The sequence below is a fragment of the Dermacentor silvarum genome, unplaced genomic scaffold (genome assembly GCF_013339745.2).
Source record: "Dermacentor silvarum isolate Dsil-2018 unplaced genomic scaffold, BIME_Dsil_1.4 Seq381, whole genome shotgun sequence".
Classification (NCBI taxonomy): Eukaryota; Metazoa; Arthropoda; class Arachnida; order Ixodida; family Ixodidae; genus Dermacentor; species Dermacentor silvarum.
This window is the reverse complement of record NW_023606146.1, coordinates 146,648-173,843: the sequence shown is the minus strand read 5'-3', so window position 1 is coordinate 173,843 and position 27,196 is coordinate 146,648. Positions and strand designations below refer to the sequence as shown.

Sequence of the window (27,196 nt, the reverse complement as noted above, 5' to 3'; positions counted from 1 at the left end):
ATGTCAACAATGCGATTATGCGACGCCCAGAGTTGCTTGCTGCCAGATTTTGTCGCACACGCCACATAAATTCGTTTAATGTAATGAAAAAGACGTGCGCGTTATAATATAATTGACCTCTCTTTATTAGTACCAAATAATACGTGCGTTTTGTAATTTAAAAACGCTTCAAAGTTTAGTTTGTTTTGGAGTGTGCAACAGCGGTTTGTGAAGTTCAATACGAGGAGAAATGGCGGACGTAAACAGCTGTTCAGCGTTGGGTGCTGTCTCGTGTGTGTTTTATGCCTGTGTCGTTCTACCTGCGGTTAAACAAATTACAAGAGGACCTATCAACAAGCCCCTATAGCTGTTGTAATCGCATATGCAGTATTCGGAATTCGGCTGCAGCGAAGTCGTCATGTCAACGCAGAGACCCTCGCGCTACCCGTGATTAACGTCAGCTTCTGAAAAACGGATGTGTGTGTATTGCTCGTGATTGCGAATTAGCGGTTCCTGCTCCTAGCAATATTCTTGCACCAAACTTAGCAGCAAGCACCAACCCAAAAGCTCACGTCTGCCCCTGAACAAAGCCGCAAATGATCTGTGTGTAATTACTGAACGTGCAATGGAATTTGTGTTGTGAACGTTTATCTTAGCGCCAGCCTGGCTCGTCCGTCTCGGCGCCTGTGCTGTAATTATTCATACAAGTGCTCTCTGAATATTTCGAAAGGCGTAAAAGCCGACACCACATTTTTTAGGAGCTGCAGTCACTAGTGTACGTAGTATCGTATCATTCTGGCAGACATGGGCGTCGTCTATTTTCTCGTCCTGTTTCTTGCGCTGTTAGTGTGCTGTCAATCTGTATCAAGAAGCTTAAGTTAATATGCTGCAGTACGTAGCACAGCCGCGTAGCCACACGGCTAACATTAAAATACCTTGTTAGGAGTACGTTTGTTTGTTTAATAACAAAATCGAACGCTAAAATTTTGTATTCATGGTGGCAAGTGTAAGGTAAGAAGCTATCGAAACTATCCGCTAATGGCATGCGTGTGCTTCTACCTGCTTCAGCACGTTATCCTTTAAGTGAGGCTGAATACCCCTGATAACCAAAAACATATGCAACTGGAGCAGGTGCTATGATTCCTTTCCTGGAAATGAAAGCCAGCATCCCAGTCTGTTAAGCTAGTCATGTACTTAACCTATGTTAGACCAATGTTAGAGTATGCTAACTGGAGCCATTTCAAACTGGGTTATTTGACCAAAATAAGAAAGTGCAAGGAAAGTGTCAAGGTACAGTCTAATCTGGTATTCCCGAACCGATTGTATTAGCAAAACTTTATGCCTCCCTGAATTGCCTGCATTAACCCAATGCTGAAAACAGGGGAAGCTGATTCCCTTTCTTGCTGCTGAAAAGCTGCTAGAATCTCAATAACAGACCACTTATGTTCTGAGAGAAAGTGAGGGGCACTGACATTATCTCTAATCTTTGTATGAGCCTTCACCTTGAACGAAAATGGAATAAAAATATTTACCTTTGCAAGCCTCAGAATCCAAACATTCTCAAAATTTTGAGGAGCCACATTAAATTTTTGAGATACAGACAATAAAAAGTGTGCCTAAGTACAAGTGCACACTGAACACACTTGAGTGGTTGAGTGGCCAGCTGCGAATGCAAAAGCGTCCATAGCTGCTACCTCGAGGTAACTGCTAGGTTGCACGTGTGTTTCTCCTATAGCCCATGTATCTGGCAAGGGGAATGGTTATACGTAGTCCTGTGCTTTTTCTTTTTTTTCAATAGGTGTTGGCTAGCTGATTCCATCTGTTTATGTTTATCATTTGTGTCCATCTTATGTGCATGTGTTTGTGTCATGTTCTGATTGTTATACGTGCAGTGATGCAAGCATCTTTTTTTTAATATATTGCACTACAGTCATTTATTAAACTTTGTAATGAAATGTACAAAATGTCGCCACCCAGTAATGACTAGGACAGCCAGCAGGATTGGCAAAAAATATGATGCAGATCCAATGCACTTGCTTGAATCGACATGAGGCGAAGTTTTCACGCAACGGTCAGTTGAACTCTAGAAAACTAACTGCAGTGTTTACAGTTGTACTTATTTCACCCGATGCAACACGTACTCATAGATAATGTTTGCTTATTAACCGCACAGGTCACATAATGTAATGTATACATAGCACGGTACTCACTCAAACGTCGGCTCACTAAGACTTCGAACTAACCGTGAGTCTGAGTTCGTTTGAGCCTGACTGAGTAGAATTTTGAAGAATACGAGTAATAGCAAGCTCAATTGAGCAAACTTTTAGTGAATATTGTCATGTGGTAGTCAAGGAAAGCTGATCCAAGTATAATTTTAGTGAATATGAGTCAAAGCAAGCTCGGCAAGTAGATTTTTGGTGAATATGACTCAGTGCAAGCTCACCTGAGTAGAATTTTGATGAATATAAGTCGGAGCAAGCTTGGCTAACTAGATATTTGGTGAATATGACCCGGTGCAAGCTTGCCTGAGTAGAATCTTTGTGAATATTAGTCAGGTCAAGTTGGCCAAGTACAATTTTGGTGAATATGAGTCAGGGCAAGCTCGGATAAGTAGAATTTTGGTGAATATGACTGAGCAAGCTCGATTGAGTAATGATGGGATATGGTTATACGAGTTTATGCAGTAATACATGTAAGTGCAGACTCATTAGCAACATTGCCTCCATCTTGATGGGCTATACCTACGCCTCGTGATGAGTCTGCACACTTTATGAGCTGTGGACATGCAAGACCCACCCACACTTGAAAAGATCCTATCATTCACACGAAGGAATGCAACCGGCTGACTTCACTGCACAATTTTGATCTGCTTTTGTTTAATGTGTTATCTACTACTTATAAAAACCAGATGTCTGCCTGCTTTTCGCATTACTGCATGTGTTTTACAGGAAGTAGAGACAGAGAAGCAAGAAAAGGCAAGGATGTTTATGGCTAAGTAGTTTCTTAGAGTACTGCGATATGTTACAACCAGCATAAACAAAAGTAATTCGATGCACTGAAGTAAGCGAAATGTGCAATTACCTTTTAATGTGAGGGCTAATACAGATGCAGTACGGATACAAAGTCTGCAACACACTGAAGGTTTATTGGTTTTTTCTTATTCAGGAGAAAAATGATGCATCAGAAAAATGAGAAAAAAGTTGTTTAAATATTGCTTCGAAAATAAATTGGCAATACTGCTTATTCCCAGTCAAAGCGTCAAATATGCTATTGTAGAACATTCATTACGATATCCAGTTTGCACGTTCGCTTTGCGTCTCGCAGCGGAAGTAACAGAACCTTTAAATGAGATAATTCATTGGGGAAAATGCGCATGAAAGCCCTAACCAACCGACTGCAATTAAATGGTCGCGCGTATAGCGTGACCTATTGACCAAAGCATTTGTCCGTAGTTGCATATTCTTTAAATTGTTCCGTCCGTAAAAGCATACCGCGATAAAACTGTGGCGTTTTCGTATATCGCGAGTTGTCTCCAGAACCAGAAAATTGGGATGACATCCGAAGGCCATGCCTTCCCGTGAGGGACACCTCGTAGTATTTACCAACTCGCAGCGCGTGTTAATAACGGAAAATCACGCAAAATGTACGTACTATCAGCACCCGAAGCCAACCTAAAAAACAGCGTCGCCAGATTAGGAACGTAACGTGTCAACAAACTCGTAGAAATCACAGAACCGAATCTGACCTACGAGTTTTTATCTGCACTGTTCGCGTGTCGGTGCTGATGTTACGTACCGATTGCGCAATCCAAGGCTCCACTGAATTAGTTGCACTGTTCGAGGCTCGTTGATCCAATTTTTATAGACAAAAAAGTATCTATAAACGTTGCGTTGAGCGACCGCCGCCATTTTCCAAAACAGACCGCGAAATACCTCTCGGCGCAATTTCGACGGAAAAATCGCAGCGATTGCTGCGACGTTGCGACGCTGCGACCAACCGGTTGGTCGCAGCCGAAAATCGCAGAATCGGCCCTGCGACTGCGATTTTCGTCGCATGCGACGGAAATCGCACTTCCGGTGGATAATCGCAGTGCAAAATCGCACCATATGAAACGGCCTTTACGCTCCCCTGAGTAACTGATCAAGGAGTCCCCACAAGGGAAACTAGGAACCGCGACTTCTGGGCGTGAAGTCTCTTTCCAACGAATATTCAAAGAGCTTCGCTCGACGACGACCCTTCCGATTTTGCTTTATTTTCCGACACTAATGCGATTGTTTCTGCCGACATCACCGTATTTGTGGATAATCATGCTGTCAGTACATGGATACCAAGAGAAGGAAAGCGTACTCAAGGACGGCAGGAAACTAGGTGGGGTGATGATATTAGAAAATTTGCAGGCGCAACTTGGAATCAGCTAGCTCAAGACAGGGGTAACTGGAGATCGCCGGATGAGGCCTTCGTCCTGCAGTGGACATAAATATAGACTGATGATGATGATTATGCTGTCACTTCCCTCATTGTCACCGGTGCCAATTGTTCAGTTAGCGGCGCACTAGCATATAAATTGAGGAAAGTCGCCACGCCGTGGCAAGGGCCCCAGTTGCGCATGGCAGGTGATCATCTGTTGATGCCTACTGGAATATGCACTGCATGAATTCGAATCCGTGCGTCGACGTTCACGGGGTCTTTCCTCGTATTACCTGTGTGCTCGCGCCCAATAATCCTTGAAATATACTATCTTCGTGAATACGGCGCAATCATTGAGCTACGTGAGTTGCCGATGTTGTTCGAGAACCCTTTTCATTCTGAAGCCGACAACACCGAATTAGTGAAGACAACGCTACATGTGTCCGATGAATCTGTGACTCTGCCCCCTCTCGCCCCTCCGCCCCCGCAGCAGCCTCTTTGTCAGTGTGTAATCGGATCAGGACTTCCCCTACGCTGTAATTGCGAAGGCAAATTTGTCTTTCCTTCTTGCATGGCAAATCTACGTTGCCCGAGAAGTTATTCAGCCTTGAAACAGAGAGGCTCGCATGCTGGTCACGAACTTTAGCGAGGAATGTCGTCAACTCACAGGAAATTGCTGACGTCCACGGTGCGCCAATATTAGCTGCTCTTTCGCCGTGTGACCATTCTGCCAATGCGTTCGCGAGCACTCTTGAAGTAAACCCGAGCGTACCATCAGCAGAACGAGAAAGCCTTCTAGATGTACTCGATTCTTTTCAAGGTTGTTTCGCTACAGCGACGAAGGTTAACGAGACGCCGCTTGCCCAGCATCGTATCATTACCTAACCGATTGAAAGGCCCATCCCTATAGGGTGCCGCAAACTGGACAAAACGCTATGCGTCACCAAGTTCAGAAGATGCTTAAAGACGACGTCATCCAGCCATCGACCTGTGTCTGGGCTTCGCCAGTTGTGTTAGTAAAGAAGAAAGATGGCACCTTTCGCTTTTGCGTCGATTATCGGAAATTTAATAAGATCAAGAAGAAAGACGTTTATCCTCTGCCGCGAATAGATCACTCCAAGGATCGTATACGTAACGCTCGATACTTTTCTTCCATGCATTTACACAGTGGCTACTGGCAAATCGCAGCTGACGCACGTGATCGCGAGAAGACCGATTTTATTACTCCTCATGGTCTCTACGAGCTCAAGGTCCTTCCTTTTGCATTATGCTCAGCGCCAGCCACTTTTCAAAGAATGATGGACACGATTCTCTCTGGGCCTAAATGGCAATCTTGTCTTGTTTACCTAGACGACGTGGTGGTCTTTTCGGACACGTTTGAACCGCACGTCTAGCGCCTCCTGACAGTTCTCCAGGTCATTCGCACAGCTGCACGATCTCCAAAACCCGAGAAATATCATTTCGGGCACGAATAACCGAAGTTTCTTGGTCACGTTGTGAGTCATGCCGGCATCCGCCCAGACCCTGAGAAAACGAGCGCCGTCGCCGCATTTCACGTCCCAACAAATAAGCGCTTTCTACGCCGCTTTCTGGGGCTCTGTGCGTACTACCAACTCTTTGTTAAAGTGTTTTCTAAAATGGCTGAACCCCTCAACTACCTTGCGAAAGAAAGCCTCCCGTTTGTTTGGGGTCAGGATCGGCGCCGCGCCTTCGATACCCTCCTAAACCTTCTCCAGGCCCAACCTGTACTCGGCCAATTTGACAAGAACGCTGACACGCAGTTGCGCACAGACGCCAGAAACGTCTGACTTGGAGCTGTCTTAGTTCAGTGGCAAAATGTCGTAGCGCGTGTGATTGCCTATGCGAGCCGAACGTTATCCGCTGCCGAGAAAAAGTACTCTGCAACAGAAAAAGAATGCTTAGCCGTTGTCTGGGCCATAACAAAGTTTCGGCCGTATTTGTATGGTCGCCCATTCAGAGCAGTCAGCGAACACCATTCTCTTTGCTGGCTCGCGAGTCTCAAAGATCCCTCAGGTCGTCTGGCTCGATGGAGCCTTCGACTGCAAGAATTTGGCGTCACCATCGGTCACAAGTCAGCTGACACCGACGCTGACTGTTTCACACCGACGCTGACGGTCTCTTACGTGCACCAGTCGGAAGTGCCAACGCTGACCTTGAAGAGGACGACACTTTTCGTTCTCCCGTATCAGCAACAGACCTGGCCCAACAAGAGCACGGCGACTTGGAACTCAGCTTTCTCATTGACTACCTGGAAGGGCACACGTCAAGTCTTCCTCCAAGTTTCACACGCTCGCTAGCCTCCTTTTCTTTCCGCGGGATGGCGTTCTTTATAAGAACTTTGACTATACGCAAGCTGCATTCCTGCTAGTTGCGCCAACCTCGCTTCGTGACGATATTTTACATGCCTGTTAGGACGAACGGTTGTCCTGCCACCTAGGCTACACACGCACGTTGGAACAAATTTGCCGCCCTTACTACTGGCCACGTCTCGCAAAGACTGTGAAGCAGTAATTTCGCACATGTCGCGACTGCCAACGACGTAAGACTGCTTCTGTTGGGCCACCAGGACTGCTACAACCAATAGCAACACCGAAGACGCCATTTCATCAGATTAGTATGGACTTTCTGCGATCATTCCCTACATCTTCGTCGGTAAATCGGTGGATTAAGGTCTCTACCGATTACTTAACACCGTACTACGAAACAAAGGCACTCCCAAAGCTACCGCTGCAGAGGTGGCCCATTTTTTGGTGCACAGCATCGGCCTCTGTCACGGAGCGCCTGCGGTCGCCATTACTGATCGTGGGACAGCTTTCACCACATAGATGCTACAGGAAGCCTTGAGGCTAAGTGGCACTGCACATCGCAAAACGACTGCTTATCACCCCTGAACAAATGGACTCACTGAACGATTGAACAAGACGATCGTGGAAGTGCCATCAATGTATGTAGCCATTGACTACAAAAACTGGGACGATATCCTTCCTTACGTCACTTTTCCCTACTGTACCGCAATTCAAGAAAGTACAACATTCACCCCTTTTCGTTTCGCCCATGGTCGTGAGGTCACCACGATGCCCGATACCATGCTCTTCCCGACAACTTGGGAATGTTTCACATGGATGCTGCAGCGTTCACCCAGCGCACCGAAGAGGCCCGTGAACTCACGCGATGTCGTACTCACTGTCGCCAAACCACCGACGCACGCCTTTACAACCTTCGCCACCGAGAGGTTACTTACAATCCTGGCGATGAAGTGTGGGTCTGTATCCCCACTCAGCGACGTTACCCACGAGTTTCTCCCAGAAGGCACTTAAAGAAACTCCCTTCGGCTTCCTCAAACTCAGGTCAATGGTGTTTCAAGACTCAAACCATATTTCAAGACGGAAGCCTTTAATGGCTCATTTTCAAGGTCATCTGCCTTTAGCAGAAACTGTCACAGCTTGCCGGCCACCTGATTGGTCTCCTCTGTCTCGTTGCGGCACTGTCGCTAGGCGCCGGTGTGCGCCTCCTGAATGGCTCGCGTGCGTGACGTCACTGTCGTCAAATGCGGGTGTGGGGGCGGTTCGGCGCCGCGCGGGTCTGTCATTTCTTCGTCGTTGCTACAGTTGCTGTAGCAACGGCACCGGCTTGCCTACCCATTTTGTCGGCTGCTCCAGTTATGCACTGACGCCAGTAGCGCGCATAGCTGGCATAGCACCGCCACGAAAGACGCGTCTCCACCTTATCCACAAACAGCGCTGCAACAGTTCCAGGCGGCCACAAACTACTTTCACAGACACTTTAACAGGCAATGGTTTCAGGCTTCCGCCGTTTCAGACTTTAGTCTCGACAAAGCGTCTTCCGATTTTTTTTCAATCACTTTACTACATTGACGACTTAGCGCCGTTCTTTTTGTTGTTGTTATTTGTTGTTCGTTTTCGTTGCGTCTTGTTCCTGCTTCTTTCTTTTCTTTCCTTCCTTCTTTCACAGCAGCAGATTGTTATTTCGCGTTACGTCACATTTCTTTTGTTTATACTACAGCCCTCATTTTTTACCCTCACAAGCAACATCGAGACGATGCTTCCTTAGGAGAGGGTTAATGGCACATGCGATCACATATAACCGATCCACTGTGGCACGTTCACGCTTGGGGGTTGGAAGAAGAGAACGTTTTTCTTTTGGCACATTAACTGTAGTTTCAGAATCGATATCTAGAAGTACAGGTGCTCAATTCTTGGACAATCCCCCCGAAGTGAGTACGAGCCATGTGCTGAGGACATCATCATCATCATCATCATCTTTTGGTCTGGTTCCGGTAAAGACGTGGACTTCTGGCTGTCCTTGTTGTTTCACCCGTGACACCCGTACGCTAATGTTTTATTATTGTATAATTTATTGTAAGTCACGGCTGTTGTCACTCCCACAAGACGAAGACCCGGTCAGACTAGTTTCTTCTTTACTCTTGGTTCGTGGGCAATACAATTTGATAGCGACACAATAAACCTTAAATTTCAAATACTACTAGGCACATCGGTCCTCATATTTTGGCCTATAGCGGAGTGGTGAGGGCTAAATGATATCCCCGAGTTGCGCTCCCCGCATGAAGTCAAACACAATTGAACGACTTGAGAAATGCCTAATCTCGGTTTCATGAAAGTGGCATTTTAATATGTCATAGCGACGCTTATATAGCGCGCTTGTATGCTCACACTGTCATTATGAAATGCTGCAAGGTCACCTTTGCCTCAGTTTTGTTTTACAGGTCTCCGTGAACATAACGTCGGTATACGTGGGTGTTCGTCATGGATGTTTTCCAATTTTTCCAAGTAGCATTGGTACAGATCGCCTTCGGAGTCACGACAGCATTGCTATGTGAGTTCAATGAAATATTCTCGCCCCTATGATATATTTATCGCTTTTTTTTATTTATACCTTCCTCAATATTTACATAAAATCTTGATTGGTATTGTTTTCTACCTAGCAATTACTATCTTCTAAATCATTACTGTTCATTATATCTATATAGTACGATAAATTATTGTCAGTTGTCCTGTGTAATGTTGAACAAGATGCCGTGGTAAATGTTGTTTTCGTTATTTACTTCCACTGTGCTAACATTTATCATTTCTTTTATTTAGGCCTTTTTTATAACCATAAAATTGCTCACTTTATACGTGTTTAACAGGAGTTAAAACACGTATATATCTGCGGAGTACATTCCACCACTCTATATGGCCTTCATAGATTATGAAAAGACCCGCAGTCATAGAGGCATTTCCTAATCAAGAAGTACAGGAGGCATAGGTGAATATCTTGGCAAATATCTACAAGGTTTCGACAACTACCTTGGTACTCGGCAAGAGAAGTAGAAAGTTACTTATCAAGAAAGGGGTTAGGCAACGAGACACAATCTCTCCAATGCTATTCACTGCGTGCTTAGATGAGGGATAAAGCTCTTAGACTTGGAAGGCTTAGGAGTGAGGATGAACGGTGAATATCTCAGCAAACTTCGATTAGCAGATGACATTGTTCTATTCAGCAACAATGCGGACGAATTACAAGAAATGATTGAAGACCTTAGCTGAGAAAGTGTAGGAGTGGGGTTGAAGATGAATATGCAGAAGACAAAGATAATGTTCAATAGCCTGGCAAGGGCACAAGAATTGAGGATCGCCAGTCAGCCTCTATAGTTTGCAAAGGAGTACGTATATCTAGTTCAGTTACTCACAGGGGACCCTGATCATGAGAAAGAAATTTACAAAAGAGGAAAATTGGGTTGGAGTGCATTAGGTTGGAGGCATTGCCAAATCCTGACTGGGAGCTTACCACTGTCTTTGAAAAGAAAAGGGTACAATCATTGCATTCTACTGGTGCTAACATATGGGGCAGAAATTTAGAGGTTCACAAAGAATCTCAAAACAAGTTAAGGACGCACAAGGAGTGATGGAACGAAAAATGTTAGGCATAACCTTTAGAGACAGGAAGAGAGCGCTGTGGATCGGAGAGCAAACGGAGATAGCCGATATTCTAGTTGACATTTAGAGGAAAACGTGGAGCTTGGTATGCGTAGGATAGATAACCGCTGGACCATTAGAGTTACAGAATGGATACCAAGAGAAACGATTCGCAGTCGAGGACAGCAGAAAACTGGGTGGGGTGATGAAGCTAGGAAATTTGCAGGCGCAAGTTAGAGTCAGCTAGCGCAAGACAGGGGTAATTAGAGATTGCTGGGAGAGGCGTTCGTGCTGCAGTGGACACAAATATAGGCTGATGATGATGATGATTACTTCGTGGAAAATTACGACTGTACAAAGTCACGAAGCCATTTACACCTGGCTCGTTATTCTGTGGCAGCACCGCTATGGAGCCTCCGATGCGCTATGACTACCGAAGCGCTCCCTGTCAGCGCTGCTCGTAAATGTTACGAAACAGTACTTCGCTTCACCACTCCTAGATTGCGGCGCGTTACATCCGTTGCAGGAAGTCATTCGTGAAAGCCGGCATCAAACAATTTCGTGTTAAAATAAAAGTCTGCTCAAAATTGCTAAGCGGCATTGGCACGAAAATCAACATTCCCACATCGTAGCACAGGCCAAAAGATAGAAAAAGAAGCTCTAATTTACAGATGTTGATAAGCGAAGAAATTACAATCTTATTCAATAAGATTGTAATTTCTTCGCTTACCAGCATATGTAAATTTAGAGCTTCTTTCGGTAATCGGTAATCACTGAATAACCCTCAATACAGAAGTCTTATTCAGGGTTATTCAGTGACTACCAATAAACGTGCCGGGTTGTGCGGCACGACAAAGATTGTTTCGCGAAACTGTTGGGCAAAACAACGAGTATTCACAGGCAAGAGAGACATTCTCCTTCACGTTTTACGTCGACACGCAATGAAAGTTGGTTCTACCGCAATAATAGCTGGTACATTAAAGCTAAACAAGCCACTTTCTATTCGAAAGTGACAAATGAGCGTTCGGATGACGTCTTTGGGGCTCATATGCAGTGTACCACGAAGTCCCGACATTTTGTTTTTCTGAAGTCGTTCCTTTTGAGCTTTATATAAAATAGATCATCTAGGGCCGAATTCACAAAGCTGTTCGTTCGTAAGGGAACTTCAGGAACTTTGCTATTAGCTGGCTGCGACTGCATTCGTTAATACGCATTGCCATCATTGATGGCAAACTTTGTCTGGGATGAAGCAAAAAATACACGTGTCTTCCTTCATCCGCAAACTACAGGCTCTGATTGACGCTCTCGGCAGGCAGCTTCCAAAAGTTTGAGAGTGCTTAATGTAAACTCGCAAAACTTATCCAATAAAGTTCACAAGCTCGAGTACCTTCTACTTACCTACGACCCTCACATTACAATAATCACAGAAACCTGGCTGAACGAAGGTATAAATGATTCAGTCCTAATTCCTCCGACATACCAAATTTTCAGACGCGATCGGCCGACTCGAGGAGGCGGTGTAGCAATAGCTATTACAGTTGGCATTAGTGCCCTGCCCCTTGAACAAATCCATGAGCACGAAAGTTTATTCCTCAAAGTGAGCTGCTGGGGCCATTACTTCAACGTGTGTGCCATCTACAGACCATCCTCATCAACGCATGAATATCTGACTAAGCAATATGACCACATGTACCTGTTCAAAAGTTATTCTCCTGAACACGTGCCTGTTCAAAAATGAGTGTTGGTTGACGCGTTCCTGGCTCTGGCTCTGATATCACGTCCCTGAACCCGCTTGCCGACATTGTCCTGATGTGTGATCTTGTACAGATTGTTAACGAGTACACCAGAGAGGCTGGAAACGCCCGTTCTACTCTCGACCTAGTCTTTTTAAATTCTGATGTATATATATATATACGTAGTTTCCGTTGAATAAGGCATCTCTGACCATAAATCCGTGTTTTTATTCTTCGGTATTGGTGTAAAAACATACACAAACAAGAATCCAGGCATGTCATCAGGGATTATTTGAAGGCTGATGACCAGGCCATCTTGGATCATCTGTGGTTCCTTTGCGACAATCTTCCGGATAATGTGTCGGCCACCTGGAATAAAATAAAAACTGCGATACTTTTCTGCATTGATAAGTTTGTGCCAAGCAAACGTGTTAGGAAAACAGAAATAACCCCTGGGTTACTAATTTATTTATTTTTTATTTTATTTATTTATGAGTACCTTACAGCGCCCTCGTGGGACATTGTGTAAGGGGGGCAATACAGCATGCACAGAATAGAGAAATACACATAGGTGAAATATTGATATTACAGATGTAAGTGAACACACGAACAGAGAAACGCAAAAATATATAAACAGCAAAGTGTAGTGTCTGAAGGCGTTACACAAAAGATAATATAAAGTAACTATTTAAACACCAACAGTTAACAAGATATGATAACTGCCGAAAAAGTATTACGCAAATAACCGTACATAGACGATAAAATAAAAACAGTTGAAAAAGGCATCGCCAAAACTATAAAAGCAATTAAAAAAGAAAAAAAAGCATACCGGTAACAGCATTGTAGGCACGGGTGAACGCGAAAACGCCATACATCAAATTTCGGTGCATAAATATTTTTTAGGTTGTTTAAGAACTTTGCGTGATCCCGCTCTGATGAGCATCTGGTAGGCCATTCCACAAACGAATCGCTCGTGGAAGGGCCGAAAGGTTGAAAGCATCGGTTCACCGTACATGCGTGATAAGCGCTAAAGTTGTTATTTAGTCGGCGTGAAGTTCGATGAGCTAGATTAAGGTGAACAGATGGCATCATGCTGGTGTGGATGAGTTTGTGGAAAAGTGATAAAAGGGAAATGTCACGACGAATTTTTAGTGGCTCGAGTGCAAGGCCTTGTTTAATCTGTGTTATGCTAGATGGGTAGCTGTAATTACGCGTAATGAATCGACTGGCTCTGTTCTGGATAGATTCTAACTTGTTAATTAGGTATTTTTGGTGCGGTGACCAAATGGAGGGGGCGAACTCGAGTTGCGGACGGATTAAAGCAAGATACGCGAGTTTACGTACATCGGAAGGAGAATTGTATAAATTACGGCGTAGAAAACCTAATGATTTTGATGCGTTAGCACAGATAGAAGTGATATGTGTGGACCAGGAAAGATTAGGAGTTAGGTTTATGCCTAGGTACTTATAATGCTGAGCGCGTTCCACAATGCTGTTACCAATTTTCCAGGTATAATACACTTGCACCGCAAGCTAAAACGTGCTAGAAAGAAGAAAACAATCCATTGTAGACTTAACTCATTAAAGGCCCAGCTTGCGACTTGGCTAACCGAAGCCAACGCGAGATACTTCAACCATTCACTCCCTAACTTCTTGAAAACAAACCCGGATATATTCCGGCGGTATTTGAGCGACTTTCACAAAACCCTCACCGAGATATCAGTAAACGGCCATATTGTTAATGATCCAACCAAAATTACGAACCAGTTGAATGACTATTTCCACTCGGTATTCACTCAGGGACATCATACTGACACGAATAATCATCCTCTTCCTACCATATCTGCCGATTTCATAACTGTCGAAGGTGTCCTTTCTCTGTTACTTAAAGTTAAGACTAAATCTTCTGACGCTCCAGACGGCATACCAAGCGCTTTTCTGCAACGTTACGAGGGAACCTATTGCACATGCCTTCACCCACCTTTTTCGTCTTTCGTTTCATAATTCAATTCTTCCCGATGATAGGCGTACGGCGCGCGTCATTCCTATATTCAAGAAAGGTGATCGGCTGAATGCTGAAAACTACCGGCCTATATCATTAACTTCCGGCCCCTGTAAACTTCTGCAGCTCATCATTACGCATTACATAATGTCCTTTCTACAAGAAACAATATTTTTGCTCCCTTCCAGCATGTTTTTACGAAAGGCCTCTCGATTACCACACAACTTGTCACCACTAATAATGACTTCTCAATAGCACTTGATAAGGGCGACCAAATAGACGCTATCTTCTTAGATTTTAGAAAAGCCTTCGACTGTGTCTGCCACGGTAAACTACTCATGAAACTTTCTAACATTGCCCTACCCATTAACTTAATTGGATTCGTTCTTGCCTCTCCAACAGAAAACAGTTTGTCCAGGTCGAGAGCTGCAGCTCTGACGTTAAGCCTGTAACCTCGGGAGTTCCCCAGGGTAGTGTCCTTGGTCCTGCCTTGTTTCTTATCTTCATCAATGACATCGTTTCATCAGTTGACACTTCCGCTATAAACTTAAAGCTTTTTGGAGACGACTGCATTCTTTACAGGTCAATTAAAAGTAAAAAGGACCAAAAGTGCTTTCAGAGCAACCTGGATTCTCTTTCCGATTGGTGCAACACATGGTCGATAGAGTTAAACGTTAACAAATCAGTCTTTATGCGAATCTCGAATAAAATTAGCCCTTTTTCTTCTAGGTACACCTTAAATAATAATCCCCTGATCGAAGGCAGTGATTTTAAATACTTGGGGGTGAAGATTACAAATCAACTATCATGGGGTAGCCATATTGACGACGCTTGTTCCACCGCTTCAAGAAAACTAGGATTTATTTGACATAAACTAAAAAACGCACCATCTCAGATCAAACTTCTTGCATATAATACTTTCATTCGACCCCGTTTAGAGTACGCATGCGTGGCCTGGGACTCACATTTTAAAAATTATGTTAATAAACTAGAAATGGTTGATTTCCAACCCTCCCCCTTTTTTTCTCATTTCCTCCCCCCTTCCTTTTTGTGGCACGTGTCAAAGCAGTCTATATATTATGGCTTCTACACAAATTAAAAACCAGTTGATAGTTTGCGCTCTATCCGTTTACGTCTTTTTTCCTGTGTTTGTCCGTTTGTACGCGCAACGCTTCCCGATACAAATGGTCCAAAGGAGAGCAGTAAAATTCATCTATAACGCCTACCACAATCTTGATTCCCCTTCATCCCTGATGAGTACTAACAAAATTCCACTCTTGAAACAGCGCAGAGCAATCGCGAGGCTCAAGTTTCTTTTCCTGCTCCGAAATCGGCAGTTTCGTATCGATCCCGGTCAATTCATTTCCCCCTCTTCCCGGCAAACCAGACATTGTCACAATCACGATCTGACACCGTACTTTGCACATACTAACCTTTTCAAACACTCGTTTTTTCCGCGAACCATTAACGAATGGAATGCACTGCCTTCAAATGTTTTTCCAGGGGCGCTATGCAGGATGCGCCGAGTTTCTCGTTCGCACGAGTTTCACCCGAGTTTGCTCGATGGCAGTCAGTGAACGGAGATAGCAAGGAACGTGCAAGTACAGTAGGCAAAAAGAAATGTCGAGAGAAAGACGCGTATGACAACATGAGCGAACCCTGCGCGGCACAGTGATTTCGTGCTTCAAGCACAGAAGACTTCGCAGCAAAACGCGCCAGCGCCGCGTATTGTTATCAACGTATTATCCCCATTTCGCAATACCGTGGCTGTCCCGCTGTTTATCCGCACACTTGCCGTGAGCCACTTGCCACACCTTTCTCGGGTGCGTAAAGGCGGTGCCTCCTCTTTCGAGCATTATCTTTCTATCCTCCGTCGAATGCGAACAGGGCACATGCGGTGCATTGTTGCGCCTACACTTTCCCTCAATCGATTACGTTCAAATACAACAAATAAAATAAGAAACAATTTATTTCTTGAAGTATCTGTTTTTCGTTTGGAATGCCATAAATGTTTGATGACAAACAGAGATCGAGCGAATTATTAAATTTTGCACTTTTTTGCCGCGAGTGGCGACAGTGAGGCGAAAGCTTACAAGTGGATACATTTTAGAGGGTCGCACGCACGAGGGAGCTCATACGGTGAGCAGTCGCCAGGGGCAGTGCAGTGCTATCCTTGATGGGGTGCCCTGATGCCCGCGCGCATTGAGGCACTCTAATCTGATAAAGTCAGTCATGACTATCCATTTCCTGACTATTAGGGGAATGGCAACGCAGCGCTACGGCATGGTTGTTCACCGCAGGTGCTTCACTTAGGCGGCTTTTAAGGCCGCCGCTTTACCAACTGAAACGACGGGAGCAACGGTTGTCACTGCAAAATGGCTGTGCGGTATTCTAGGGTCCGTAGTAACGCCGCACAGTGAAAATGCGCCCGTTTATCTGCGAGCGGGAAGCCTCCGCGATGCATTGCAAAGAAGAGAGCGCTGCCCAGTGACGCAATTCATCGCTTGTCATCGCTTTCCCAGTGAAGGTGCCTCCGTTCGCATGTATACACAGAGTTTGAGTGTGTCGTTCTCTCCAATGTGCTTGCCGATTGCCTCTGCTGCTGAGCTAACAGCGATCGCAGATAGATATAGTAACGACAGCGCAGCAATCGCATTTTGGCGGGTGATGGCTCCTGTGTGCAGTTAGGAAATTAAACTTCGAACGCAGGAAGGGGTTGCAACTATTTAGTGTGCCGTGCTTGTGATGAAGAAATGCCATCGCACTGGGTTTAAAAAAGCGAGCGTTTCTCGGCGCTGACCGTGTTTGCGACACTGAGGATCCGATACATCATCGATGACGGAGCGGCCATCTCAAACAGCTGCGATACCTTGACGTTGGAAAACACTACGCACTGCTCAACATCGTCATCCACCACGGCGCATCGACACCTTGCAAGCAGCTACAGTGTCGTTCCGATAATTATTTGCTGTGCGCTACGTCGCTACAATGCAGACAATGAACCATGTTGTGGGGCCATGACAGCGTAAGAAGATAGATGCATGAGCCAGCGAAAGTCGCCGCTTTGTTTTTGATAGTGGTTCTCAGTTACGGTGCATCACCGATGACAGTGTGCTGTGCGTATTTTCTGTCGGCGGTCAAGATTGTTGATGCCTCTCAGTTCCACACCACGTCGCTGTTGCCGGAAAATAAGTTGGGCGTGGCCCAACCGTGGCGCGCGCGCGCACCAGAGTTGCATGCCTCGCGCGGGGCGTGACGTATGGTTTTGATTGACACGCGAACTCGGGCCAAACTCGTACATCGCGAAACCCCCCTCGAGTTGAACTCGGGAACATGGTGGCGGCAGCAGCAGCCTGTGTAATCGCATTCAGAGGCAGCAAGCGTCAATATGATCATCTGGACCCGTTCACCTACATGTCCGACGTAGAGTTTCAGCGTCATTTTTGCCTTTCCAAAACGTGAGTGCGCTGGCTGTGTGACGAGTTAGGCGAAGGCCGTCGTCTGCGGAGATAGGGTGGCGGGCAAATTATGTCTGCGCTTTCCCAGCGCAGACTGGTGTGACTAGGCTGCAGAGGAATAGTTCGTGCGATCGCTTCGGCTCTCTCCTGTTCCAAGCAAGCTCGTCCACCGCGCCCCAGCCCCAGGCCAGGTCCGGCGTCGTCATCGGAGTACTGGGGCACCTGCGAGCACCTGGGCTTCAACCCGGACCAACCAACCTGCGCAGGCGAAGTAGTCAAATTATATTGGAAGACGAGGAAGTTACTGCGCCAACACGGACCGCATCGGCCGTCCGAACGACCACCTCTCCAGCGGCAAATGATTTGGCTCACGTACTGCATGAGCAAAAGCGTAGACATATGGATGTTGAAAGAGACCGTAGACTTGTTTCCTCTATCGGAGCACGCCATCGCCAACTGGAGGAGCTACCCCCGTAAGGTCGCGAGGGACGAGCTGCTGGCGCGAGCTCCACTCGGTGGCCCCGGGAAGACAGCGCAAATTGACGAGTGCCTTCTTCGCGGCGAGCAAAAGTGCAATCGAGGCCGCCTAATGATGGGCGACAACGCTCCGCCGAGTCGCAAACATTACGGTGGTGTTAAAGATAGTGGCCATGGGTCTCCTGCATGTTCTGCGCGACCAGACGGGTGTTAGAATTTTCAAGGTAGACCGACGAAAGGCGGCGACGCTAGGCGCCATTATTGCAGCCAATGTTCAACCGGAGACCATTATTTATAGTGACGAATTGGCCGCATACAACTGTACTCCATATTTAGTGGATGCTAATGGGGCTATGCATCAATCTGCATTAGGAGACAGTCAACCACAGCGTCAACTTTGTGGACCCCATCACGGGCGTTCACATGCAAAAAAAAATGGAAAGTTATTGTTAAAAAAAAAGGGGGATAGCCACCTCGTCAGCGGTGGGTGCAGGGCAACTGCACCGATGCTGGAGTCCCACCTTGGATAGATGTGGTGGCCGTCAACAGCCACATGCGCTGCAACGACCCTTTCTTGCGTTTCTTAGAAGCCACAGATCGCTCGGGATACCCAGTATAAAGATTCTTTCCTGCAGTTGTTAGAAGCCATCGCTCGGCGCTATCCAGTATGAAGGTGCATCATAAAGTAAAAGTAAATAAAGCGTATTTCTGACCTTGTATGAGTGCTTTCCCGCATTCCTGAGTGCTTACACGGTAAGCGCGCGGCAAACCACTTCTGCGCTAGCCGACGCTGACTTCGTCTCGCAGCCTTACTTGGCACAAGCAACGAGCGATCTGTTTAAAGCCTAGTGCGGAAACCAGGCGCACCCCAATCTGTGCTAGGAAATGCTAGCGCAAGCACGTAGCGAGCGCCAATCCAATCCAGAGGGGAAAAAAAAGAGGGCGAGCGTCCCCTCGTGGTATAACACGAAACGTATTAAACTACGAATTACTCTAATACACATTCAGTGTACATCTTGTAATCTTTAAAATGCTTATAACCCACGTTAACGTGATAATAATATTGTACTGAATGCATTTAATTCTTAACTTCCTTGTGCCTGTATTGCACTCGGTGGAACGACAAACCAGTGAAAGAAGGCACAACCACGCACCGACCGTATCATCACGTGAGCCCCAGTTTGTCGACCGCCCATATGGCAACGCCCGAGGGATGATAGCCACCCAGAGTGAATCTAGATAAACCAATGAAACTGGAGGCGTGCCGACGGACAAACTTTTTCTTGATACCATTAGTTCTTTCATCTTGGGGCGTCGCCAGAGCTCGTGAAGATCCCGAGTTTCGCCAAACTCGGGGCATCCTGCATAGCACCCCAGAACGTGGATTTCCTGACTTCGAAAAACACATGCATCTTTTTGTCTAAACAACATTGTTGTTATTGCCATACTACATTATGTCAACGCATTATCTAAGTTGTGTTTGCTTTACCCTTGTGCGCATAAAACTGTTCATTGTGTTTAAACTGATTGTGTATAAATTTTGATGTGTTTACTTTACCCTTGTGTACATAAAACTGTTAATACATAGTTAATGAACTGAAGCATAGCTGCGAGTCGGCCTAGTTGGAACAGATTTATTTTCTTAAATTTTTTGCGCAAACAAACAGGGACGAAAAAAAAGGAGACACAAGGACGAGCGCTTTCTAACAACTGCATTTTTATTATTGCGATAGCAATTATATGGACACTCAAAAGCAGATTTCTGCCGTCGGCGTCGCCGTCGCCGTCGCCGTGAGGTTCCGTATGACGTCATTTGGAGAAGAAATCGTCGCCGCGCGCCGAACGCTGTATGTGCGAGTGAAAGGGCGCGAGGGGCGCGTCTTTCACGGGGAGTGAACGCACGGCGGAGAACAAACGCGCGTTCTGCGCCGTGCTCGCTTAAGGGCTGCAGAAGTAGGCGTCTCTGTTCTCCTTCACAATCACCATGTATGTAGAGCAAACGCGCCTTCTTCCAACGAGCGAGAGGCCGTGGGGGGGGGAGGGAAGGGAGGCGACGTTTAGCTGCGGCACGCAGTGCCTATTTATATCAGAGGCTCCGGCAACAGTCACCAACGCCGCACGCATTTTGAGCGAACGCGGGCAAAACGCCGATGGCGTCGAAACAGTTCTGCGTGTTGTTGCTACCAAAGCCGCTCACCTTACTTCGTATGACATTGCTGTGTTGCTATCGCATTCATTGCTTCGCCCTTCGGGCGAAACTGTGACATTTTTATGGAAGAACCACCGGCTTAAATACCCACAGATCTACACAATCCTGTCAATAGAACACATCAAGAGCGCATAAAATAACGCTTGTTATGAAATGTCGCTACCCGGTCAGCATAAAAAATTTTGTCGCAGTTTCACCTGAAAGGCGAAGCATCAATTGCGATAGCAAATTTGTAGAGAGCTATGCGGAGTAATGATAGTAGCTTTATCAGCTGTATAAACTTGGACATGCAGCAGCACCGGCAACACGCACAACTGTTCTCGACGCCGTCGGCGTTTTGCCCGCGTTCGCACAAAATGCGTGCGGCCTTGGTGACTGTTGCCGGAGCCTCTGATATAAATAGGGACTTGGTGCTGCAGCTAAACGTCGCTTCTCTTCCCTCCCCTCCCCCCCCACGGCCTTTCGTGCGTCCGAAGAAGGCGCGTTTGCTCTACATATGGTGATTGTAAAGGAGGAAAGACACGCCTACTTCTGCAGCCCTTACGCACGGCGCAGAACGCGCGTTGTTCTCCGCCGTGGGTTCACTCCCCGTGAAAGCGCGCGTCCCTCGCGCCCTTTCACTCGCACATACAGCGTTCGGCGGCGCCGGCGACGATTCATCTCCATTGACGTCATACGGAACCTCACGGTGACGGCAACGGCGACGGCGACGCCGACGGCAGAAATCTGCTTTCGGGTGTCCATATAATTGCTATCGCAATAAAAGCAGCAATATTCATAAAACAAGCACAGAAGGCGAAAATGTGTTAAAGATATGATGACAAGAGCGAATTCTCTTTATCTAACAATGAAACAGAAGGATGACATGCATTTTTCCTTTAGTTTTTCAATCCAGTGAGCTTCCACAATTTCTCTCGCGGTTTGGTTTCTATGCCTAAACAAAATGGCGGTGCTTCCAAGACAAGTGAGCACGCATGATCATCACAATGCATCGCCAAATGCGTGCTAGGGCGACCTTTGAGACTATACAAGTGTTCCCTTAGTCTCGGGTTAACGCATCTCGAAGTCTGCAATACATAGTTATGCAATTTTTTCTACACATGTATATTTAATCACCTTTGTTAGTGTATGCTTTTCGTTCAGTTGCAATGTTTATTATAGGTTGTTAGATATTTAGATATAGTATATATTACTATGTTCCCTTTTTTGCCCCTTCTGCTTGGTCTTCGGACTGCAGTATGTAATAAATAAAAAATAAAAATAATAATATTGTTACGATGGGGTGCGTTTATTTAATATGAATCGATGAAAAAGGCAAAGGGTTGCCGCGCCGACCCGAGCCGCTCCAAAGACAAGCGCACTTTGTTCTTCTCTTCGTCCTTCCGTAGCTTGCGTAAAACATTCTCCTTCACAGACGAAGCCCGCTGGGCGAGTAACTGTTACGTCCACTGAGTCACGTGGATGACAGCGTTTCAGGCGAGCGACGTGAGCAAGCTGCGTCTTCTTAGACCGGTAGCCATTGGACACGAGGCGAGCAATCAAGTAGGTTACATCACTGAGGCAATCGGTGATGTCGAAAGGCCCGGTGTAACGAGCCAGAAACTTCTGGCACAGGCCGCGCTTACGAAGTGGTGTCCAAAGCCATACAATGTCCCCTTTGTCGTATGACACATTCTTATGTCGTGCATCGTAGCGGATCTTGGAGTGGTCCTGGGATGCCAACGTACGGAGCTGAGCTATGCGGCGTGCTTCCTCAGCGCGCGGGAGAGAGTCTGGGCAAGAGAAGAGTCCGCATGCGGAGAAAAGGTAGAATGGTGTCAAGGAAGTTGCGGGGTGGTCTAACATAAAGAAGATAGAAAGGGCTGTAGCCTGTAGTTTCATGCTTTGCGGTGTTGTAGGCGTATGTAAAAGGCAAGATGTCATACCAATTTTTGTGCCTGGAATCCACGTACATCGAAAGCATGTTGGTCAAAGTTCTGTTAGTGCGCTCGACGAGACCATTTTCTGCGATGATACGGGGTCGCGTGGCGAAAGTGGCAGCACAGAGACGCAACAGCTCTTCGACTACGTCGGCCACGAACTGGCGACCGCGATCGCTCACAATAACACGAGGGGGTCCATGACGCAGTAAACGGAGGACAGAGGAAGCTCGAAACATCAAGAGCCGTGGCCGTAGGCATCGCTGCGGTTTCCGCATAACGCGTCAGGTGGTCGACGCAGACTATAATCCAGCGGTTGTCATTGGATGAGCGCGGGAATGAGCCGAGAAGATCAACTCCAACCATTTCGAAAGGAGATGATGGTGGCGCCACTGGGTGAAGGAGTCCGACCGGCGCAGTATTCGGGCGCTTGAATTGCTGGCACTTGTTACAACTGGCCACATACTTTTCTGTATCGCGTCGCATACCAATCCAATAGAATCGACCCTGAATGCGGTGGTATGTTCTAGTGAAACCAGGTGTCCAGCGGTGGAGTCGTCGTGCATAGCACGGAGTACGTGGTTTCTCAAATTCTTAGGGACCACTAAGAGGAGGCGGGCACCCTCAGCCGCGTAGTTCTTCTTGTAGAGCAGGTCATCTTGGATGACAAAGCCATTGTTACCTGTTGGCTGAGCAGCTGAGGCAAAGAGGCCATCCAGGCTGCGGTCGTTACGCTGCTCTTCCCGGAAGGTGGCCAGATCGGGAAAAAGAACGTCGTCGATGGCGACCAGAAACTCATCGAAATTGTCGGCGTCACATTCACTTGTCGGTAGAGGGAGACTCGAAAGACAGTCGGCGTCCGCATGATGCCGGCCACTCTTGAAACGGACTGCAAAGTCAAATTCTTGCAAACGTAGCGCCCATCGAGCAAGGCGGCCAGACGGGTCGCGGAGACCAACCAACCAACATAGTGAATGGTGATCAGTAACGATCGTAAAGCGGCCCCGTAGAGATATGGCCGGAACTTCTGGACTGCAAAGACGACAGCGCGGCACTCTAGCTCGGTGACGGTGTATTTCTGTTCGGCCTTGCTCAACGAACGGCTGGCGTAGGCAATGGCATGCTCGGCGTCACCAAAACGCTGGACGAGGACGGCGCCGAGGCCGATTCCACTCGCGTCGGTGTGCAATTCTGTTGAGGCAGAGGGGTCAAAATGGCGAAGGATTGGTCCGAAGAGAGCAGGAACTTCAGTTGACGAAACGAGGAATCGCAATCTGCTGTCCAGGTGAAAGGGTTACCCTTGCGCAGCAATGAAGTGAGAGGGTAGGCAGTATCGGCAAAGTTGGGCACAAAACGTCGGAAGTACGAGCAAAGACCCAAGAAGCTCCTCAGCTCGCGTTGTGACTGCGGTTGTTTAAAGCCGGTAACTGCAGCGACCTTCTGTGGGTCTGGTCGCACCCCCTGCTTGTCCACTAGATGTCCAAGTACTAGCGCCTCTCGTTGGCCAAAGTGACATTTCTTTGAGTTGAGGGTAAGGGCAGCTTGTTCAAGGCACGTCAGAACAACGTCCAGTCGATGGTTGTGCTCTGCAAAGGTGCGGCCAAAAATGACGACGTCGTCAAGATAACATAAACAAATCTCCCATTTCTGGCCGCGCAGTACCGTGTCCATAAACCGTTCAAATGTTGCAGGCGCGTTGCACAAACCAAACGGCATGACGTTGAACTCAAACAAGCCGTCTGGGGTCACAAAAGTGGTTTTCTCTTCTGCCAGTAGCCCGATCTGAGGTCTACAGATGAAAAGTAGGATGCGGAATGAAGACAGTCGATAACGTCATCGATCCGGGGAAGTGGATACACATCCTTTTTCGTCACAGAATTGAGACGCCGGTAGTCGACACAAAACCTCCAGGACCCATCTTTCTTTTTCACGAGGATGACCGGCGCAGCCCTAGGGCTAGAGGAATCTTGTATGACGCCCTTGGCTAGCATGTCGTCGACCTGTTGAGCGATGATCTTGCGCTCTGGCGCGGACACGCGGTAAGGTTTCTGCCTTATGGGATGCGCGGGCCCCGTGTCGATCCTGTGGCGAGCCCGCGTAGTTGGAACGTGAACTTTGTTAGCGTTCTGCGCGAAATCAAACAATGACGCATGCTTTTGAAGGACGCTGACCAGGGCTTGACGCTTCTCTGAGGACAATGACTTGTTGATCATTTTTAGAAACGGCAACGAGTCTTCAGCACCGTGCTCTTGGGATTCATGGGACGTGTCATCAGTTAAAGCGCCTATGCTGAGGCTGGTATCCACTTCAAAAGAGGCAAGTCGGATACCGCTGGGTAGCACAACAGACTGGGAGGCTAAATTTGACACCCATAGTGTAGTTGTTCCGCAGGCCACAGAGAGGACGCATCGAGGTACGAGCACACTTTTCTTCACAACCATCGAAGGCACAGGCTCAACAATTGCATCAAATGTATCGGCGTCGACACCGCAAGCAGCAACTCGTACTCTGGATAAGGAACGTGCCGGTAAGACAGTATCTTCAATGACGGCGAGAGTGCGTGAACATGTAGCAGGTTGGTCAGCAAGAGGAGAGAGGAAAAGCTCGCCGGTACCGCAGTCAACAGTGGCACCGCACTGTTGTAGGAAGTCGAGGCCAAGAATTACGTCGTGAGTGGATTTAGCAAGCACTGCGAATTCGGCTTGATACACGTTATCGGAGAAGTAAACGTTCGCGGTGCACACACCAATAGGTCGCAGCAACTCGCCACTCACAGCACGAAATGTATTAGAGGTGTCCCTGCGAAACATCACTTTACGGCCTAGTCGGGTTTTGAAATGTTGGCTGATAACAGAGACACTCGCTCCTGTGTCCACTAAGGCCAAAGTAGTAACATTGTCCACTAAAACACGAATCTTATTATGACACATGGCGACTGGCGGAGGCATAGGGGCATGTAGCTGACGAGGTGGCGGTGACGTGAGACGCCGTCGCGGAGATGGAGACCTGCGCTGGCGTGAAGGTGGCGGTGTCAAGCTCCGCACAGAAGCTGGTGAGTCGCTACGGTAATTCGCCTGGTAGAGCGTCCTGCTATCAGAATCAGAGGACCAACGTGTCTCGTCACCTTGTCGGTTGCCCCGCCGATAAAAAGTACGTGGTCGTTCATAGGACGGTGGTGACGTGCGACGGCGGTGAGGACAAAATCGGGCGACGTGACCGCGAATGCCGCATTGGAAGCAGATGGGGCGTTCACGGGACGCACTGAAATTGTCAGTAGGAGGATAACTGGCACGGCCGTCCCACTCTTGAGGAACTGCAGGCGGTCTGCGTGAGTAACCGTTGTGAAACTGGTAACTGGGATGCGCGTTCGTAGTATGGTTTGACACTGCTGGACGAGGCGCGAAGTTGTAGGCATCTACGGAGGCGGCGGTAATGGACGTCTAACCAAAGTCGCTGGATTAGAAAGGCTCTCGAACCCGAGCAGTCGAGAGGGAAACCGCCTGGCGTCGGTCAAGCTCTTCGCGCACCACTTGCCGAATCATTGAGGCGAGGTCGGATGGAGCTGGGACCACGTCAACACTGGCGACGTTAGTCACGTTGGCCAGGCGACCGAACTTCGGTGTGATACGCCGAGCTCTGAGCGCTTCAAATGTGCGGCAGTGCAGAATGACGTCCGTTACGGATTCCAGACGGTTTTTTCCTATGAGGAACTGGTACACGTCCTCAGCGATCCCTTTCAGCAGATGGCCAACTTTATCCTCTTCTGACAACTGAGGGTCCAGGGCCTTGCACAGCTTAAGCACTTCCTCGATGTACGTAGTGCAAGTTTCGCCGGGGACTTGAGCTCGCTGCATTAGCGTTTGCTCTGCACGCTTCCTTTTAGCTGTCGGATCTCCGAAAGACTTCTTAATTTCGTCTACGAACTTCTCCCAAGTTGTCAAGCTTTCTTCATGGTTTTCAAGCCACACAGACGCTGTTCCCTTGAGGAAGAAGGCGACGTTGTTAAGGGCGGTGGCATTCCAGCCGTTGAACCGACTTGCTCGTTGGTAGAAGCTGAGCCATCCGTCCACGTCTTCTCCGTCTTTTCCAGCGAAGGTGCGTGGCTCGATGTAGGGCTGCCATGGAACGCTGGTAGAAGGTGGCGGATTGTCGCCGTCAGAAGCCATCTCTGGTGGCAGACCGGCAATTCGGCGACTTCGTCGAAGCTCCACGGATTGCGCCTCAGCGGTCGGTTCGTTGTCGTTCTTCGGGGGCGCCGTTGTTTTACCCAGCACCGTCCACCAAAACTGTTACGATGGCGTGCGTTTATTTAAAGATGAATCGATGAAAAAGGGCAAAGGGTTGCCGCGCCGACACCGAGCCGCTCCAAAGACAAGCGCACTTCGTTCTTCTCTTCTGTCCTTTCGTAGCTTTTGCGTAACAATATGTCGAACATCAGGATTGGCTGGAATTTTTTCTTACGAAAAGTTATAGCGTAAAAACGTTTTCGGAGTACGGGCCCTAGTTCTGAATGATTTCAACGCAATACAAAAGAATAGAGTGACTGCTCTGACGCCCATTGGTGCAATATGTGCATGACATGTTTTTGTTTACTGTTCACAAAGTGTTCCCCATGTGCCTCGAGAACATTTATTGATGCCAAGTAAAAGTGTGGGCTACTTTGTTTTCAGCAATTAGCAACCAAAACAAGCAAGAACATAGCGTCATAGTTTATCCCCAAGTTTACGAAGACCGAGAAGAGGCCTTTCAGAAGCTTCTAGTTATTCAAGAGGACCACGTTCTAACCCTAAAGAAGGCTTCAGTGCTAGCCGCAAGCGTCTTGCTCAGAGACCTCAGAGAAGATGGCTTCGCCGAGAATTATGTAAGCGGAAAAGGAATATTCGTACATGCCTGAATTTTTTCTGAATGCGATTTTATTTTCTCGTATAAAGCTGTCTTATTACTAACACCATACAGTCTTGCTGCCTTCCTCAAATGCTTGAGGGAGACATAGCTGATTTCATTTGAAATTTTAAAGCTACGACTGCGGTAATTTGTTAATCCCGTCTTAGGATC

General features: G+C 47.2%; 1 protein-coding gene across 1 annotated transcript in view; it reads left to right on the top strand.

Annotated features, from left to right (window-relative positions):
• Window positions 1-9,123: 9,123 nt before the first annotated feature.
• Window positions 9,124-27,196, top strand: part of LOC125941821 (uncharacterized) — a gene marked incomplete at its 3' end in the record, with an annotated part of 157,534 nt that continues 139,461 nt past the window's right edge. The window contains exons 1-2 of the mRNA XM_049659671.1: window positions 9,124-9,261; window positions 26,812-27,002. Coding sequence (XP_049515628.1) covers window positions 9,192-9,261; window positions 26,812-27,002 — 261 coding nt within the window. The remainder of the gene's footprint in view (window positions 9,262-26,811; window positions 27,003-27,196) is intronic.